General features: G+C 37.7%; 1 protein-coding gene across 5 annotated transcripts in view; it reads right to left on the bottom strand.

Moving 5' to 3' along the window:
• The window catches only part of TNKS2 (tankyrase 2), a 66,562-nt gene that overhangs the window by 11,530 nt on the left and 34,955 nt on the right, over positions 1 to 20,077 (bottom strand). For 4 of the 5 annotated variants that reach the window (XM_021943472.2, XM_009214962.3, XM_021943473.2 and 1 more), the window contains 9 exons: positions 18,056 to 18,144; positions 12,919 to 13,064; positions 12,183 to 12,348; positions 11,249 to 11,468; positions 8,627 to 8,736; positions 7,707 to 7,895; positions 5,014 to 5,266; positions 4,018 to 4,100; positions 2,273 to 2,393 (listed from right to left, as the gene is read on the bottom strand). In XM_021943472.2, coding sequence (XP_021799164.1) covers positions 2,273 to 2,393; positions 4,018 to 4,100; positions 5,014 to 5,266; positions 7,707 to 7,895; positions 8,627 to 8,736; positions 11,249 to 11,468; positions 12,183 to 12,348; positions 12,919 to 13,064; positions 18,056 to 18,144 — 1,377 coding nt within the window. Of the gene's footprint in view, positions 1 to 2,272; positions 2,394 to 4,017; positions 4,101 to 5,013; positions 5,267 to 7,706; positions 7,896 to 8,626; positions 8,737 to 11,248; positions 11,469 to 12,182; positions 12,349 to 12,918; positions 13,065 to 17,942; positions 18,023 to 18,055; positions 18,145 to 20,077 lie in introns of all 5 variants that reach the window. The other variant, XM_003903991.3, reaches the window with a different exon arrangement.

Consider the following 20,077-nt stretch of genomic DNA (forward strand, 5'->3'; position numbering starts at 1 on the left):
TCTTTACTAACTATGCAGTCTTTTCAACATTTAATCTTTCTTCTTTGTAAATATGAGGAAGAATTATGACAGAAACTTGCATAGCCTCAGGTAATTTTAAATCACCCCAGAATGAGAAATTCATAGTTTACCACCTATTGAATGTATATTCTGTTCCATAATATATTGTTTATCTCAGCAATGAATTTATGGTGTTTTCCAAATGTCAATGATCAAGATAATCATATCTATTTTTGTATCTTTACTCTTATAAAAGTTTTTTAAATGGAATTTTAAACAGAATTTTCTAATTCCTTTGGTGTATTTGTAGCACAACTCTCTCCTTTAATCTCTACAACAATATCTCCAACACTGCTGTTTTCCCATGTAGGGGCCAAATCCTTTACTGCTGGGTTAGTGCATGGAACTCTGCCTCTGGAGACGAAGAGCACTATTCTGATTCTAAGCTATGGTCTGAAGAACAGGACTACTACCAACATGCCAATGCTAATAAACACTTACAGAAGTGGCTGAATTGCAATAATCTTTATGGATTATGAAGAGCATATGGAGAGTATTTTATAGAATAAAGACTGTGACAAATGCTTGACTGAGGCATCTGCAACATATACAAGATGTTTATCAATACTGAAAGATCAGTATGGTACTAGTCATCTATTGACTTGATGCACGGAATAATAGGTAAGGCTGTTAAGATAAGTCAGCATGATAAGAGTGTTAGAAAATCATCATAGGCAGCTACCAGTTCCACTTTGCAAATCAGGTGTAAGTATGGAATCCCTGTTGGTTGACTAACATCAGATTGGGGGAACAAAAAAGAATCTTGGCTTTGAATGAACATAAGGAAGATGGTAATTTTATGTAGGAAAGTGACCCTGATATGCTAGATCAGACACAGCATTTTGTCTCATGACGTTTCTCCTTATCCAAGTGGAGCTGGATGTATCAGAGTGACTACAGGACCAGAGGTGGCATGGAAGTACCTCTGCCGTTTGGAGGCAACGTATCCATTTCTGTCATTGAGCCTTTCAGCTTTTCAGTGCAGTTCTAATAGCTGTGATATGTTTAATATACAAATACTGCCTGTTTTCCTTTTCTACCCTGCCTCTTTCCTAAAAGACTCTCGTTATCCTGGTACTCCAACGTATTTTTTATCATACCAGATCAGTATTATTCCAGTAGAGTCACAACGATGGTCTACAACTGAGGGTTCTAGTTCCTCATTTTTAGTGCTAATTATATTGTATACTAATATTTCAGGAAATCATGGATTTTTCCTCCTCTTTATCTTATAAAAATTTGTCCTCTATACTAGAAACAGCCAACACCATATTGCATTTTAAATATCTTATCCTAGTTCCTATCAGGCAGTAAAATACATCTACCTTCAACTGAGCTTATTCTAAAATATCAGTTTAAAGTATTCCTTAGCTTGAATCATCTATGTTTTTAGAGGTGCTCTTATTTCTTCAGCGGTGGACCCCATCCTGGCTAGCATACATTCTTTCCTGAAAATACCTTCATTTTTACTGATGGAGGTTTCTCTTTAACCCCAAATGTATGGCCAGGATGTTCAATTATTGAATATTATTGACCCCAGGATAAATCACTCCCTCAGTTGAACAATAAAGTTACATGTGGTTTTGACACTTAAAACAATTCACCTTTTTATACACAGACCTGGTATAAAGTGTTAACATCTGCTGAATAAATGCAATTTGCATTTTCCTTAAGCACCAACATTAAGGAGAAATAAAATTATTATTCAACTTTGTTTTGTTCAATTTCCTCAGTTGCAACATTATTGCTTTCAAGTATTTTCATCCCAAGTTCTTACAAATTTATCTATGTAAGAGATTTAGTACAGTACTTTGTGGGTTAGCCTGAACACTTAGTTATTATCTATTATATTACCATAAGAAATGAGATACCTAAGTTTTGGACCTTTAAAATAATAAAATTTTAGAGCTAGAACAACTTCAGAAAATAATCTCAACTAATTTCCTTATTTTCAGGAGCTAAAACAATCCCCAAATTTCTGAATGGTCCAGAAGTTTTACTTAGGTTCACATTGTTAACAGCAAGCAGCAGCTCAGTAAGTTTAAGTTAGTAGCACAGCTAAGACTTGATCCCAGTTTCCTGAATCCTAAATTAGTATTCTTCCTACTAAACAGATTCTTTCACATATATTTTTAAATTATAACTTAGTACACTTAGGGTTGCCTTTAAGCAAACTGTTAAATTGACAACAGCAATTATTACAATAAAATACCTTGTTGTCCGGAGATAAGTCTCTCAACTCCTTTAATTAGTTTGTGCCTATGTCCGTAAGCATTGATTCCAATCTCCTTCAGCTCCTTGTGCCCCATCTCAACTAATACATCCAAAGTGATCTTACAAAAGAGGAGGAAACTACTTAGAATGCTTACTTATTTGGCGGACATTCATATATTGGTGTTTTCATAATATATAAGATTCACACATTTACTCCAGATTATTTTAAACATTTCAAAAAATATTATTTCCATTTAGCATAAGAACCTGAGCAGAACTAAAATGCGAAACAAAAACGCACTTTCAAATTAACCACATTCAAGTATTCTATTTTATCTTTTCCATAATACTTTTCTACCATCACTCTACATCCAACCCTATTTATACAATGTCTTTCAATGGTTCCTTCTGAGTCTGGACTATGCCAAAAGGTACTTGTGCATCACTGTTCAAAGTAACCCTTTTATCTTTAATACAGTAATACACTATAGCTTCATGAAATTGAAGCCATTCTTAAAAATCCTGTTTTACTTACACACGTTCCATGAAGCATTCCCCGATGAGCCTAGGTCACAGTAATCTTTTCCTTCTTCAAATTTCTGGTTTTTTTTAATTTGTTTTTTGAGACAGAGTTTCACTCTTGTTGCCAAGGCTGGAGTGCAAAAGTGCAATCTCAGCTCACTGCAACCTCTGCCTCCCGGGTTCAAGCGATTCTCCTGCCTCAGCCTCCCAAGCAGCTGGGATTACAGGCGCCTACCACCATGCCCGACTAATTTTTTGTATTTTTAGTAGGGACAGGGTTTCATTATGTTGGCCAGGCTGGTCTTAAACTCCTGAACTCAGGCGATCCACCCGTCTCAGTCTCCCAAAATGCTGGGATTATAGGCATGAACCACCGTGCCCAGCTCCCTTCTACAAATTTCTAAAATCTATGGTAAAACTTGAATTTTCATATGTTCTTTTTTTTTTTTGAGACAGAGTCTTGCTCTGTCACCCAGGCTGGAGTGCAGTGGTGTGATCTTGGCTCACTGCAACCTCCTCCTCCTGGGTTCAAGCAATTCTTTGCCTCAGCCTCCTGAGTAGGTGGGATTATAGGCACCTGTCACCGTGCCTGGCTAATTTTTTTGTATTTTTAGTAGAGACGGGGGTTTCACCATCTTGGCCAGGCTGGTCTTGAACTCCTGACCTTGTGATCCACCCACCTCAGCCTCCCAAAGTGCTGGGATTACAGGCATTAGCCACTGCGCCCGGCCATATGTTCTTATTCCACTTCCATAACTACACTGAAAGTCCCTTAGAGTGCAAATCTACAGTAACATTATTTTCTGAACAACAACAAAAATCAGTAAATGTATTCTGACAGAGTACTTTAAACTGAGACGGCTTAGAAAAGCCCAGATATGGCTGGCATATTCATATATCTTCCCATAGCAGCTAGAAAAGTGTTAGGCTTAAAAGAGATAACTGAATAGACAGTGCTCAAGGATAACTTACTTCAAGAACTGAATAAGCTAAACTTCCCACTCAAGAAAGCTATTTTACCATTACTACATGAGTCAATTGTGTGCTAGTGAACTAAATGGAAGTTCCAAGGTCAAGCCAAATTAGAAGGCTGACTGATGTCATTTCTTAAAAATCATTCTCCCCCAATAGCTTACATGGTTCAGCTCATTTCAAGTATGTTCCAAATTTTCCTTGAGTTTCCATAAACCACTAATCCAAACAATATGATCATCTACTCACCTGTTCTCTCTCAAATATATCCATTAGGTGCTCAAGTCCAAGATTCCTTACGAATTGAGTTATGCTAAAATCTACTCCTGGAACTGGGAAATAAAAAAATCCAAAACAAATGGAATTTCACATCAGAATAATGTATTTCATTCATCACTATAACAATAAAGTCTTGTAATGTTACTATATATGAAGAAAATAATTATTTTTTCAAAAACAAATATTAATAGCCACTTAAGATACAATACTGAACAAGAGAAAGCTATAAAATTTCAACATTAGAAATAAGTTAATCAATGGGGCAGTCTCAGTACTCTCATTTTTATTTTAAACTTTGTTTTTAATTGCATCTGTATTTTTAAAACCAGTTTTCCTATCTTTCAGGATGTAAGCTACTTCACAAAAAAGTTTATAAAAACAAGCTCCACATTGTTGCATAAGGTGAGATGAATTTTAACAGAAAAAGTTTACATCTAAAAAGTAGATTAAGGGCTGGGGATGGTGGCTCACGCCTACAATCCCAGTACTTTGGGAGGTGTGGCGGGTGGATCACCTGAGTTCAGGAGTTCAAGACCAGTCTGGCCAAAATGGTGAAATCCCTCTCTACTAAAACTACAAAAATTAGCCGGGCGTGGTGGTGGGTTCCTGCAATTTCAGCTACTCGGGAGGCTGAGGCAGGCACATTGCTTGAACCCTTGAGGCAGAGGCCGCAGTGAGCCGAGATCGTACCACTGCACTCCAGCCTGGGCGACAAAAGCAAAACTCCATCTCAAAAATAAATACATACATACATACATAAATAAAGAGTAGGTTAGTAGCACAAGACTCTTCAACTCTCAACTTGGAAGGAAGAAAGCAACACAAGGCTAAACCTTTTTAAGGCTATGTTAACTAATTTGATACTAATATCTTGTATTTAAGGTTAAAAATGACTTTTTAGTATCCCAAATGTCAAATATGGGGCTATAATACCAGTTAGAAGGTTATTTTTGTAGAATGTCTCACCCTCCTTTTTCTCCAAACCGGAAGCACCCTCTGTTCCACTTGAACTAACTACTGAAGACAGTTCTGAAAAACTCCCAGATAAGTTGTCAAGACTGCTGGCTGCAGAAAGGCTCGATGGGCTAGATGGACCTGAAGAGAGAGCATCTGCAGTGGCTCCTGGGCTTCTCACACCATTGAGCACTTGAGGCTTGTAACAAGAAGGCAGCGCAGAAGGGGGCATGGCTGCTGTTAGAAGAGCGCTGACATCATCTGCCTAGGGTACGTGTCAGAGACAAAATCTGCCATAAGCAACTTTTAAAATGCTATTATACCTAATAAAATATATTTTAAAATATGACAAAACCCAGCAATTTGTGCCAGGATTATCACAATGGAGGATTATTCATTTTAAAAAGTGAAGCAAAGAGGTTAATACAGGTCAAACATCCCAAATCTGAAAACTTTTAAATGTTGACATGAAGCTCAAAGGAAATGTTCATTGGAGCATTTTGGATTTCAGATTTTGGGATTGGGGATGCTCAACAGTAAGTATAATGCTTGAGTATAGTATTTCAAAATCTGAAAAAAAAGTCCAAAAGCTGAAAACACATCTGGTTCTAAGCATTTCCGATAAGGGATATTCAACCTGTATCCAGCTAAACTTATTAAAATATAAGACATAACTGAGAACATCTCTTCCAAAATACATATTATCAAAACACAACCTAAATATGGCAAAGCATGAACAAAACCCTAATTCTGATATTGTGACTGAGAAGCACAATGAATTACAGAAATACCAATCTTAAAAGGTAAGAGATTTTAGTCATATTGTAGTTATTCTGAAAGAAGTAATTCTACCTACACAGAACTTTAGAAAACAGAATTGTTTGTATTTCCTGGAAAATATTCAGCAATGTATTTGTTCCTCAAAATTGAAAGTTTTTTGGAGAGAAGGTGGGTAGAAAAGATAATAATTTTAATCAAATCTGCTAGAATGGGGCCGGGTGCAGTGGCTTATGCCTGTAATCCCAGCACTTTGGGAGGCCGAGGTGGGCGGATGGATCACTTGAGGTCAGGAGTTTGAGGCCAGTCTGGCCAACGTGGTGAAACCCCCTCTCTACTAAAAATACAAAATTATTCGCTGGGTGTGGTGGCGCATGCCTGTAATCCCAGCTACTTGGGAGGCTGAGGCAGGAGAATCGTTTGAACCTGGGAGGCGGAGGTTGCAGTGAGCCCAGATTGTGCCACTGTACTACATTCTGGGTGACAGAGCGAGACTTCTATCTCAAAAAAAAAAAAAAAAAAAAATCTGCTAGAATGGAAAAAAGTCCTCACATTTATAGGTACATTAATTTGTTTAATCGGTAATATGTACTATTCTTTCATAACATTCAACTAATATTCAGCAAGGAGTATATCAGTACTTGTTTCATAGTCATTTGTTCTGCCTATTCCAGTAATCACCTTTCTTCTCCCCCAGTCTGTGCATTCCCACTGTACTCACAGTTTGTAAATGACATTTGTTTATAATAACAGTACCACTTATTGAGTGCTTTTTATGTACCTGATAACATGCCAAGGACTTTAAGTAAATTACCCCATTTAATTCTCATACTAACCAGATATATTTTACCCCTATTTATAGATGAGGTAACTAAGCTTTGGAGGTTAGGCAGTTCATAAGATTGTACAACTTAAATGGTGGAGCTGGAATTTTAGGCCCAGTATGTCTGACTCTAAAGCCCTTGTATGTTCTCTAGAGCATTTTGCTTCATTGTCACTTAATTATATCTGGTCGACTGACATATGGGTGGAATGAATTCCAAATGTTCACTTTTATGGTAGTTTGGAGCTAGAAAGATATTTCCCTGAAGAGTTAATGTTGTAAATATGGCTGGGTTGTTAGCTGGCTGAGAAAAATCTACTTAAGCCCCAATGCAGCTGAACTACCTCAGTTTCTTATTGTAATGTGGAACAATGGAATCTCTCTCAGTAGAAAGCAGTCTGCAGAAAAGATTCCCCTTCCTTCTCATCTCAAAAAGAATTCCTTCTTCCTTTCCTTTCACTGCTCTAGTCAATGTCCTCAGTGGTAGAAGCAAGAGAGGCATCTGCTTCAGTGCCCAAAGCAGAGGTGGAAGGTTCAGCGGAAGCTCCTACAACTGCTCCATGCTCCAGAGAGAGGGGAAGGAAAACAGGACCTCCACAGGAAAGTGGATAATAAGCTCGTTTCATGAATGGTTAAGGCAGGGTGAGAAACAAGAACTCTTGGATGAGGCGGTGTGGGAGGAAAAGGAAACTCTACTGGCAGCAGGCTTTGTGGCTGCACCTTGGGGGCAATGTTCCCAGTTGGGGCTGTGTGTAAGACCCACGGTCTGTACCATCTTGCGCTGTATGCACTGTAACAGCATTCTCAGAGGGCCTGGGTCTGGTTAGTTACCTAACTAACGTAAGCAGTTATATCATTTACTTCTTTTTCCTATTTCCAAAATACTCAGTATACAGTAACTGACTGATAATTCTATTCTACAGAAGAATAATTATATTACTTTATAATTCTATTATATTTGAATACTAAAGAACTCTTACATTAAAATCAGGCTAAAAACCAGATTTGGCCATTCACATTGACTACAAAAACATTTTATAACAACATCAAGTGAATTTTAAAAAGTAGAAAAGCATTGAGATTTTTCAAAAAGCCCATCACTTACTGAAACTAAATCTAAAGGTGTTTGTCCTTCCTGATTTTTAAGAGTAGGGTCAGCTCCATGGGCTAGCAACAAAGCACAAAGCTGTGTTCGTCCCTTTTGGGCTGCTTCGTGCAAAGGTGTGAAAGCCCATTTGTCCGTGGCATTGACACATGCGTTATACTTTATTAGTAGAGCTGCTACATCTACATGCTGTAAAAGAAAATACCCATTAGAGTCTGAAATATTATTTTGTCATACTTTACTTTCTTAAGAAGAAACTAGTTATGTACCTACTTCCACATTTTCAAACTTACTCTGGAAATGAAAATTAAAACTCTTTCCTTGCTGGAAATGAAAATTAAAACTCTTTTCCCCCAGCATCACAACTTATAAATAACAGTGGACATTTCGATAACTTGAGAAACTATCTAGAAAAGAGTTAAGAATTCTATTTAGCAGGAAACTAGACTAATATGACTTTAATAATTTCTAATTTATTCAAATGTTATAACTACTAAATTTATAAAGCAGCAATCTTCCTCAATTAATCAAACTATACCACTGAAGATGGTCAATTCTGAATGTAACATTTGGGACTGTAATAAGTCAGGAACAATGCGTCTGAATCTGTACAGATTCCATCTACCCCTTTGGTGCCCCAGTGGATTTTCTGGGTACCAACAAACACAATCACCAACATCTCACTGAAAATAAGAGACAGGTGTTAAGGCAGATAATAAAACAAACAACAATACGCCGCATATCACACAGCAAGCTTAGAACAGATTCAGAACTGAAATTTGGAAGTTATTTAACTTCTTCAGCTCTCCCATTTACTTCTCTGTAAAATGAGAACATCAAACTAAATTCCATTTGAGCTGCAATACTGACTTTCACTTTAAAATTCCACAAAATTTTAAAGGTAACATGGAAGAACTTACCCCGTAAGACGCTGCATTATGTAAAGGAATAAGTCCTCCTTTGTCTTGGGCATTCACATCAGCTCCGTGTTGTAACAAATACTCGGCAACTTCTAAATTATTATAACCAGCTAATTTAGAAAAGAAGTAAAATTACTTTACTTGTTTTTTCTTTTTTAGTCCTATGTCATAATACTTCCACTTGTTAATATAAAGAAGTCACTATATGTATACATATATGTATGTATGTATTTATAAGGCATAGACATTACTGAAAACATAAAAGAGATTTTGTATAAGTCTGAAAGAGCTCATTGGACTCTATTAACAATTTACCTTCTGGAAAACATTTCCCCCTTGCCTCAAGTTGGAAGCTTTTCGTGTTATCTATCAGTTTTGTGGAGTCCCAAAATTATACTGACTGATTTACTTGTATCTTTCCTATGAAGACCTTCCTACCGAAGTCTCTGCCTTCATAGGTGTTACATACCAATTCTGGAACTCAGGGACATGGGTCTCAGGGGCTGCAAGTCAAAGGTCTGCAATCACATACAAGTCAAACCAGAGTGGATCTCAGAGTCCCCTTCCCCAGAAGGCCACAAGAGCATGCTTTTTTGCTAGAGAGAACTCAGCGAAGTACACATCTCTGCAAGTCTGGTAGAGGAACTTAGGAGCTGCTAAAGCCATGAAATAAAACTTATTTCTATTGTAGTTTTTATCCTTTTGCTAAAGGATTTAAAGTAAAAGAATTTAAAAAGATCAAGAAAAATAAAATTATAAAACTACCATAAAATATTACACTAATCTAAAAGTCTTTCCAGGTCTCAAGGTATGGTATTTAACGCTGCAGAAGTGGACAAATATTTTGTGCATACAAATTATTTGTCACTTACAAAGATAACTTGGACACAGTAAAGTGTTCTAGATAAGCTACAAGAAAGATAAAAAAGCTAACATAAATATGCACAGCACAACTTCCAATCAGAGGTCAAGTCATATTTTGTCTTACATGAACTAGAAACTCCTGATAGCCAGTGCAAATAAAGCTTTTTCTCACCATGTTAGCATTTGTGGCTTATCACTTCCAAAATACTTGAAAGATACATAGAGTAATTGGTTTCTTTGGACAGTGAAGTCTCAACTTATATTGAGTATTTAAAGGTAAAAAGCATATATAACACCAAGTTATAATACAAGACTGAAATGAACAGAATAGATTTCCATCTCCCACATTACACGAAATGGCAGAAATATTTGCATTATTTTTTCTTGCTTTTTATACCATGTTTAAACCATGCATATTCAGACAAACTTGTATGAGTCCACTGTGCCTATGATGGAACTCCACCAAGGTATTAGCTATAGCTCAGTGATTTTAATGATTTCCTAACATCTGTAATGCAGCTGAAAAAGTTATACTGAAACCAAAATATACTGTATACTTGCACTGAAAACAAAGGTACATTGTGCTAGTTTTATGAGTGAAAACTTAGAACAAATGTTATGAAATGAATTGTACCCTGCAAAATTCTTATGTTGAAACCCTAACCCCAGTACTTTGGAATGTGACTCTATTTGGAGATAGAGCCTTTAAAGAGCTAAAAAAGTTAAAATGAGCTCACTAGGTGGGCTCTAATCTAATCTGACTGGTTTCCTTAAAAGTAGAGACTAGAACATATAGAAAGAGACATCATGTTCCATGGGAGGACACATCAAGAAGGTAGGCAAGCCAAGTGGGGGCTTCAGAAGAAAGCAACCCTGCCAACAATTTGAACTTGGACTCCTAGCCTCCAGAACTGTGAGAAAACAAATTTCTGTTGTTTAAGCCACCCGGTCTTTGGTATTTTGTTACGGGGACTCTCACAAACCAAAACAATAAATAACTTTGGTGAGAGGCTTATGTAACTTCTGAGAATTTTGATATATTTTTTTTTTCCTGCTTGTGCTTAGCAGCTATCATCAGGAAGAATAGAAAGCTTTAGCTTTCTATAAGGAAGGCTGGCTCAAGTAGGCATATTTTTCAAAACTTGTTTACCAAAGGTGATACCAATAAAATGATGATCTGGAATAATGATTCCCAAAGTATATGGGGACTGGCAGAGCCTACTTCAATTGTTCTTACTGAATGTAACGTACTAGTAGTAAAGTGAACTTGAACTCAGCTAGTAGCTTCAAGTACGGTTGTCCTGTACAAATATACTAAAGAGTATAATGGCGGCATTAGAAGATATTTGATTTGAATTTTTTTTATTTGTTTTATTTTTTGAGACAGGGTCTCACTTTGTTGCGCAGGCTGGAGTACAGTGGCACAATCAAGGCTCACTGCATCCGTGACCTCTTGGACTCAATCTTCCACCTCAGCCTCCTGAATAGCTGGGACTACAGATGTGCGCCAACACTCCTGGCTAATTTTTGTAATTTTTTATAGAGGTGGGGTTTTGCCATGTTGCCCAGGCTGGTCTCAAACTCCTGGGCTCAAGCAATGCTCCTGCCTTGGCCTCATAAAGTGTTGGGATTACAAGTGTGAGCCACTGCACTTGGCCTGATTTGAATTTTTAAAGTTTAGTTACAGAAAATATTTCATCTGGGTAAAATGAATCTCAGATGTTACCAGCCTAAATCTGTGAAACTTCATTCACTTACCTGCTAAATGTAAAGGTGTTGAATGTCGGCCTTGGGTATCACGGCAATTTACATTATCAGGAGAGGACAACTTCTTCACTCTGGCTAAACAACCCTTCTTGGCAGCATCTAGCAAAGCTGCATCTCCCCTAAGCAGATCTTGAATATCTGTATCTCCATCTTTAACAAGATCCAAAGGAGTATTTCCATCCCTGTTTTTTTTTGTAGGGTCTGCACCATGCTAGGTATGTGAACAACAGAAAAAAAGGGAGAAATGGCCTAAATGTGCCACTGGTCGATGAGAAAATAGTCAATGTAACTATACCAAAGAAAAACTAAATTTATATTGAGACTCTACCTTAAAGGTTAACATCACTGTTACTAATGTTTATGCACAGAATTATTATAAAAAGAATACAGAGGAGTTAAATATTACTGGATTTTTCTAATGCATTAATGTAGTTAAAATTTTAAACTACATTCAAGATAAAGTCACATTTCATTAAAAATTAACTTTCATGTTATACTATTTTTACTTTTCATGAACATTTGAATAAAGTATAAATCTCTGTATTCTTGTTATTGTAAAATATCCACTGGTATCTGTACTGAACCAGTATCATCCATTTTAGCAGTGCTAAATAAACCTGGCTTGAAAGTAAATAATTCATCAAATATTTTCAGGTTAAAGTAATAAAGAGAAAAACTAAAAATAATAAGAGAACTATCACATGATAGCTGGCTGTAGACAAAAATAACTCTAGGTGCTAGTAAACATACTTATGGATTAAAATATAAAATAATGTTTATGACATTTATTCTAAAATCTAGGTACAGAATTGGATAACATTGTTTCCCATCGCTCACTAGTTTAAGTTTATGCTAGAATTACTTAAAAAACTATAAACATATTCTATGTAATTCATACTGTTTACAGTTAAGTATTTAAATATACCTGGAGCAGAAGTTTGCAAATTTCATATTTTCCTTTTGCTGCTGCTTCATGTAAAGGTGTAAATTTCCATAAATCAGCTACATTAACTACTGCTCCATGTTTAACAAGAAGTTCTGCAACTTCATAATGTCCATAAGAACATGCATTGTGCAAAGGTACAAGGCCTCTGAAAAGTAATGAATGAACAATAACGCCACAGAAGAACATGTTTTAATTTAAATAATTGCATATAACTGATGAAAGATAATTCTTGAACTACCTAAGGAATTATACCGATTATACTTTGTAGAACCTAAATCTATTTAAGGCAGAAATAATTTCTTTTTTGGTGAGTCAGAGGAGAACATTTAAAAAATGTTTTAAATGCAGACTATAACATTCACCCATATATGCAATGTCGAGAATTGTATATTTTTAATAAAAAATAACTTCAAGATAAACTGGAAGAATTCAAAAATCCTCCCTGAAAACTGAAAAATTTACCACATTAAAGGTCAGTATCACACTAATGTTGTAATGTCCTTGGCCATTATAAAATTCCTAGGCATTATGCCAGTGAAGTCTTTATATGAATGCTAACCATATAAAATCTTGATTGAAATTAAGCAGCTCTATTTAATATTTAGGCCAATGTTAGGAAACCGGCTTCCTCGAAAAATAAAACAGATTTCCAGGTTTTCCTAAAAAGGTCAAGTAAAAGTAAGGAAGAGAGTCCATAACAATTGTTGGCATTTACCCTTTATCTTTAGCATGCACATCAGCTCCATGCTGTAGCAGATATTCTACCACGGACACTCTGTTATACCCAGCTGCAAAATGAAGTGGTGTAGACTGACGCCCTTCAATGTCTCTGCAGTTGACACTCTGAACAGTACACAGTTTCTGAAGGACAAAACACAACATACGTGATACTACATCTACATATTCTCATTTCTTGTTTCAAGTCATTTAGTAGGAATTTTCAAAGTGTCTGACTTACTTTCTTGTCTCATTAAAACAGTATTCTCAGAAACTATTTAGTATTCTTTTTTTTTTTTTTTTTTGAGATGGAGTCTTGCTCATCGCCCAGGCTGGAGTGCAGTGGCGCGATCTCAGCTCACTGCAAGCTCCGCCTCCCTGTTTCAGGCCATTCTCCTGTCTCAGCCTCCCAAGTAGCTGGGACTACAGGCGCCCGCCACTACGCCTGGCTAGTTTTTTTTGTATTTTTAGGAGAGATGGGGTTTCACCGTGTTAGGCAGGATGGTCTCGATCTCCTGACCTCGTGATCCACCCGCCTCGGCCTCCCAAAGTGCTGGGATTACAGGTGAGCCACCGCGCCCGGCCCTATTTAGTATTCTTATTTCATCTTGTCATTTACTGGGAATCCCTCTGGTCCTCTCATCTATGCTTTTTATTATTATTGAGACAGTCTCGCTCTCTTGCCCAGGCTGGGGTGCAGTGGCGCAATCTCAGTTCACTGCAACCTCTGCCTCTCGGGTTCAAGCAATTCTTCTGCCTCAGCCTCCCGAGTAGCAGGGACTACAGACACATGCCACTGTACCTGGCTAATTTTTATATTTTTAGTAGAGACGGGGTTTCACCATGTTGGCCAGGCTGGTCTCCAACTCCTGGCCTCAAGGGATCCTCCTACCTTGGCCTTCCAAATGCTAGGATTACAGGTTGAGCCACTGTGCCCGGCCTCATGTATGCCTTTATATTCTACTTTTTCTAAAGCTCAAGGGTAAATTTTATTATTATCTTTACTATATATATACACACACACACACGCGCGCGCGCACACACGTAAAGTGCCAATCATCAGCAAGTGTAACTTGCATTTTGTGGCAAATACACACAGAGGTACATGAGATTACAGTAGCACCAGCATTACCAAGGGGCTTATTAAGAATTCAGAATCTCAGATCTCTATCTACTGAGTCAGAATTTGCCCTTTAACAAGATCCCTAGGTAATATGTAAACATATTAAAATTTGAAAAGTATTCCTTTAGAGCAGTGGTTCTCAAACTTTAATGTGCATTGGGTCCAACCCTCAAATTTTCAGTGTAACTGATGTGGGCCTAAAAATCTCCACTTCTACCAAGTTCTTGGGTGATGCTGATGCCGGTGGCTCAGGAACCATACTACACTATATGGAATGAAATAACCAGTAGAATGCTGATGGTTAGGCCGAACACAGTGGCTCATGCCTGTAATCACAGCACTTTGGGAGGCTGAGGTGCGCAGATCACTTGAGGTTAGGAGTTCAAGACCAGCCTGGCCAACATGGCAAAACCCTGTCTCTACTACTTGGGAGGGTGAGGCAGGAGAATTGCTTGAACCTGGGAGGCAGAGGTTGCAGTGAGCCGAGATCATGCCACTGTACTCCAGCCTGGGTGACCAACCCAGACTCCATCTCCAAAAAAGAAAAAAGAGAGAGAAAAAAAAATGCTGATGTTTATATACAGTTATACAGTCCTGGGGACTGGGTAGAATTAAGAAAGCAGTCAATTTTCTGTGTTCTTTGGTTCAGATGAGGAAGTGTAGTTATGAAAAGTATGAAAGTTTGGGGAAGAAAAGCAACATAGATAATAAATCAGACTGCTTAAAGAGTCAAAAGAATATATTCATATTAGTCCAGGCATGGTGGCTCACGCCTGTAATCCCAACACTTTGGAAGGCCGAGGCAGGTGGATCACCTGAGGTCAGGAGTTCAAGAGCAGCCTGGCCAACATGGTGAAACCTTGTCTCTACTAAAAACACAAAAAATTATCTGGGCGTGGTCGCGGGCGCCTATAATGCCAGATACTCGGGAGGCTGAAGCAAGAGAATCGCTTGAACCCGGGAGATGGAGGTTGCTGTGAGCTGAGATCATGCAACTGCACTCTAGCCTGGGCAACAAGAGTGAAACTCCATCTCAAACAAACAAACAAAAAGAATATATCCATATTAGTAAAAACTCTTTCCCCTTTTTACTATCCTACGCCCAAAGCAGGGATAACCTAAGCTCAATAAAACAAAGGAGCCTGCTATCAGTGGGTTTACCTCAAGGGGTTTAATCACTGTCCTGGCAAAGCTCTTCTGTGCTTCCCAAATAGAGCTGGTGAGATATACAGATTCAGGGCCCCATTTAAGAGATGGTATTTCAGTGGGTCTCAAGTCAGGTCCCTAGAAATGACTATTTTTAACATGTTTACCAGGTGCTGCTTGGGTTTGGTAGTTATCACAGGCCATTCTACTCTTCACCTGTCAGTTAAATTTTGCCCACTCTGAGACAAGTTTTCTAATAGCAGGTGTTGAATAAAGTATCCAGCCTGGTGGATTATCAGTAAACAAACACAACTGAGCACAACAGTTAAGTGTTCATTAGGTAATACGCAGATGTTCTTGTTCCAGTGATTCATACAGAGCCATCTGTCTAGAGGTAGGTAAGAAGAATGGTTCATGGAGATAAATGTCCATCAAGTGATTTTAAAAGCAGAGGGGAGGGAAGAATGCCTGATACTTGGCACAGGTTTTCCTGAATCCAATGGCATTATTGTGTTCTCTAAGTCCATTTCCTGCCCCCCAACTTCATCTCCTCTTTATCTATCCCCTCCTCTGGACTCCCTCTATCTTTATAAAAACAAAGTTTAGTCTTTAACATGTTTACTAAATATAGTTTTATGTTCTTTAATATATATAAGAGAATGAGCATTTACAAGTCTGTATCTCTCCCTGCCCACACACACCAAAAAAAAAAAAAAAAAAAAAATCAGCTAATTGCTTTCAACTTAATTTTCATGTCTCTTGGGAAAAAAAAATCAGTTCATAACCTTTTACCTCAAGTGATTTGTATTTCCACAAGTCAGTACTAATAGAAACAAAATCCTCCTTTCAATATCCTATAAGCCTCCTACTTAAGGGAATGAGAATAATGAGGATCAAAATAAAAACATGTCAAATAACAAAACTGCATGATAGTTGCAGTTTTCTGTGAGAAATGAATTAAAAAAAAATCTGAAGTTATCTGAGATGTCTACACAGATAAAACAACAGAAAAGGATCACATGGATTTTAAAATCAATTTGTAGAAAGCTCTTCATTTAAAACGGCAGTGAATAAATTCCCTCAGAGCTCTAGCTCAGAAGAAAACAACACTTATATTTCCTTCTCAGAAAATCTAAAATTATTGACTTTGTGAGTGGGTCTGTTTAAGATTTAGAACACCCTACAGAAATATAATGAAATTGGCAGGGCATGGTGACTCATGCCTATAATCCCAGCACTTTGGGAGGCTGAGGCGGGAGGACTGCTTTGCCCAGGAGTTTGAGACCAGCCTGGGTAACATAGTGAGACTTTGTCTCTACAAGAAAAAATCAAGAAAATTAGCTTGGCGTGGCGGCATCCACCTGTAGTACCAGTTACTTGGGAGGCTGAGTCAGGAGGATCACTTGAGCCCAGAAGACGTAGGTTGCAGTGAGCCCAGATAGCACCACTGTGCTCCAGCCTGGGCAACAGACCCTGTCTCCCCGCCCCAGCCCCCCAAAAGAAATATAATGAAATTATTTCAAATAGCTACTTCTGCCATGAATTAAATCAACCAATTCAGCTTTCTGTAAAACTTACTACCTCTTAGTATCCTCTCAAACAGGACCAGCACTGTTTTGAAAAAGTCTCTAAAGGTGAAGGGGAAGAAATACAAGGCTTGTCTCCCCTACTAGTTTTGGAGAGTAACACCACTGCATTACTGAAAAATTATTTAATTCATGAAGATTAGTTAAATTTTAATATATATTAAATTCTAAAACAGTCTCACTCTCTCAAAATGTTAGGCCTTTGAGTTATATACAATTTTTGCAGGTAACAGAAATATTTGATATAGATAGTAAGATATTACATATTTACTTCTTTTTCTTCTTTCTTTCTTTTTTTTGAGACAGTCTCATTCTGTCGCCCAGGCTGGAGTGCAATGCCACGATCTCAGCTCACTGCAACCTCCGCCTCCCAGGTTCAAACAATTCTCCTGCCTCAGCCTCCCAAGTAGTTGGGATTACAGGCACCCACACCACTCCTGGCTAATTTTTTTTTTTTCCTATTTTCAGTAGAGCTGATGTTTCGCCACGTTGGCCAGGCTGGTCTCAAACTCCTAACCTCAGGTGATCCACCCACCTCAGCCTCCCAAAGTGCTGGGATTACAGACAGGCGTGAGCCACTGCGCCCAGTTTTACATACATATTTCTACAGTAAGAGTCAAAACAGTAAGGAAGGGTTACTCTGGGGAAGACTCTTGTCTGAGAAACAGGTAAGAGCTGAAGTTGTAAGCTCTGGGAAAGAGAAGTAGCAACACTGAATATATTACTACACTAAGCCCTGGATCCCTAGAGGTAGAGGGGGCAAAGAAATGAAGAAATCAGAAGAAATCTATAGACAGAAGTGATACACTGTTTTCCCCCCTTCTTGTTTCATGTGTCATATGTAAACACTAATATAAAATAATTTGATATACTTTATTCTGTTAAAGGGACAAATGAATAGGTTCTTCAAGCAAAACCCATTTGGTATCACCTGAATTTATTTATAGTTGTGAATGTAGTATTCACTGGGATGTGTGTGAAAGTGAAGTATTTTTTCTTGTATTACTTAAGGCTCCTCATTTGTAGAGAACAATTAGATTATATTATTGACCTTTTAAAGCAAGGCAGATACAAATAAACCAGACTCTTCATTATAACAGTACAGATTAAATAACAAATGTCAAAATAAAAACCCAAAGTTAACAGAAACATAACATTGTATCTTACTTTTACAGTTTCGACATCTCCAGCCTTTGCAGCTTCCAGCAATTGTCTGTCTGCCTCTGAATTACCTAATGAGATACCCTCTAAAAAAGAGAGAGAGAGAGAGAGTGACTAACCTCTACTTGGAAGATGGAACCAAGCTTTATGGAAGGCATCTCATCAGAAAGCAAAGTTCTTTCACAATTTGGTAGATTATGTACGAAATCTCCATGGTAGTAAGGGGTTGTGGGGTGGGAAGGGAAAAATAAGATTCTCTTAAAACTCTTTGAAATACAATACATATAAGCAAAATATGCAAATGTGTATAATGATTATAAAATGTGATTTAAGCAATATAAAGGAACATAAAGTAGATGACTAAAGATGGCCTGCTCTATAAACAAGCCATTGGAATGGTGCAAAAGTATTAAATTAAGACAGCAACCAGAAATCTAACTGTGGTTCTCTCATTAATTAGCTATCTGAACTGGAGGAAGTCACTGGAACTTCCTGGGCCTCAGATTTTTTTAAATTCTAAAGACATAAGGTAGACTGGGAGAAATGTAACATCATTTCCAGGTCTGAAATTCTATGTTTATAGCTCATTTAAAGTGTCAGAAAAGGAAAACATCTACCTTGCACCTTAGAACAAAATAAACTCCAGATGGATTAAAGATGTAAGTATGAAAAATTGAACCTTAAAAATGCTAGAAGAAAATGGGGGAATATCTTCATAACATGGAATAAAAAAGCTTCTTAGAGCAGTACATCAAAAGCAGCATCAAAAAAAGAAAATTGGTATATGGAAAAATATGTCAGGTAATAACAACATTAAACAAGAACAAAATGGAAAAAAACCAAACTGTAACATGCACCTTTAAAGAGAATATATTTGAGGCTACAGTGAGCCAAGATAATGCCATTGCACTGTAGCCTGGGCAACAAGAGTGAAACTCCGTCTCAAAAAAAAAAATATATATATACATATATATAAAATACACATATACATATATATGGTGTTCTCATGAAAGGAGTACTTTGAAAGGCTTCAACAAATGAGGCAAAGACATGAACAAGAAATTCACACATACAAAAAAGATAAATGGTTGGCTGGGCATGGTGGCTCACGCCTGTAATCCCAGCACTTTGGGAGGCCAAGGCGGACAGATTACTTGAGGTCAGGAGTTGGAGACCAGACTGGGCAATATGGTAAAACCCCGTAACTACTAAAAATACAAAAGTTAGGCGCATGCCTGTAATCTCAGCTACTCAGGATGGTGAGGCATGAGAATCGCTTGAACCTGGGAGGCAGAGGTTGCAGTGAGCCGAGATCGCGACACTGCACTCCAGCCTGGGTGACATAGTGAGAATCCATCTCAAAAATAGATAAATAAAATAAAAGAATAATTAAAAAAAAAAAAGAAGGTCCGGGCGTGGTGGCTCATGCCAGTAATCCCAGCACTTTGGGAGGCCGAGGCGGGCGGATTAGAAGGTCAGGGGTTCGAGACCAGCCTGGCCAACATAGTGAAACTCCATCTCTACTAAAAATACAAAAAATTAGCCGGGTGCGGTGGTGTGTGCCTGTAATCCCAGCTACTTGGGAGGCTGAGGCAGGAGAACCACGTGAACCCAGGAGGCAGAGGTTGCAGTGAGCTGAGATTGCACCACTGCACTCCAGCCCCGGGTGACAGTGCGAGACTCTGTCTGGAAAAAAAAAAAAAAAAAAAAAGAAAAAGAGAAAAAAAAGAGAAATGGGCAACAAACACTTTAAAATTACGTTCAAACTTACTCATAATCAGAAATGCAAATTAAAATATCATTTTTTTTCCATCTGCTAGTAGGCAGAGAGGAAATGGAGAGCTACACTGATGAGACTTTTATAGTTAGCATTAAAATCTATTACTTCTGTAATTCACACATGCATATTCACTCAAGGAAAGTATTAAGAATTGTAATATCTAGTGCTGACAGAAAACAGGTGCTTTCATATACTCCGACTGTAAAATGCTAAATACCAGCTTTCTATTAATAGAAGATAATTTGACAATTACATGCTACTCTTTGACCTGGAAATTCCACTTCAATAATTTATTGTAAGAAACTAGTTGGAAAGGCAACTAAAAAGCTATATGTAATGGTACTTAGTATAAAACTGACAA

This window comes from Papio anubis, chromosome 11, assembly GCF_008728515.1.
Source record: "Papio anubis isolate 15944 chromosome 11, Panubis1.0, whole genome shotgun sequence".
Taxonomy (NCBI): Eukaryota; Metazoa; Chordata; class Mammalia; order Primates; family Cercopithecidae; genus Papio; species Papio anubis.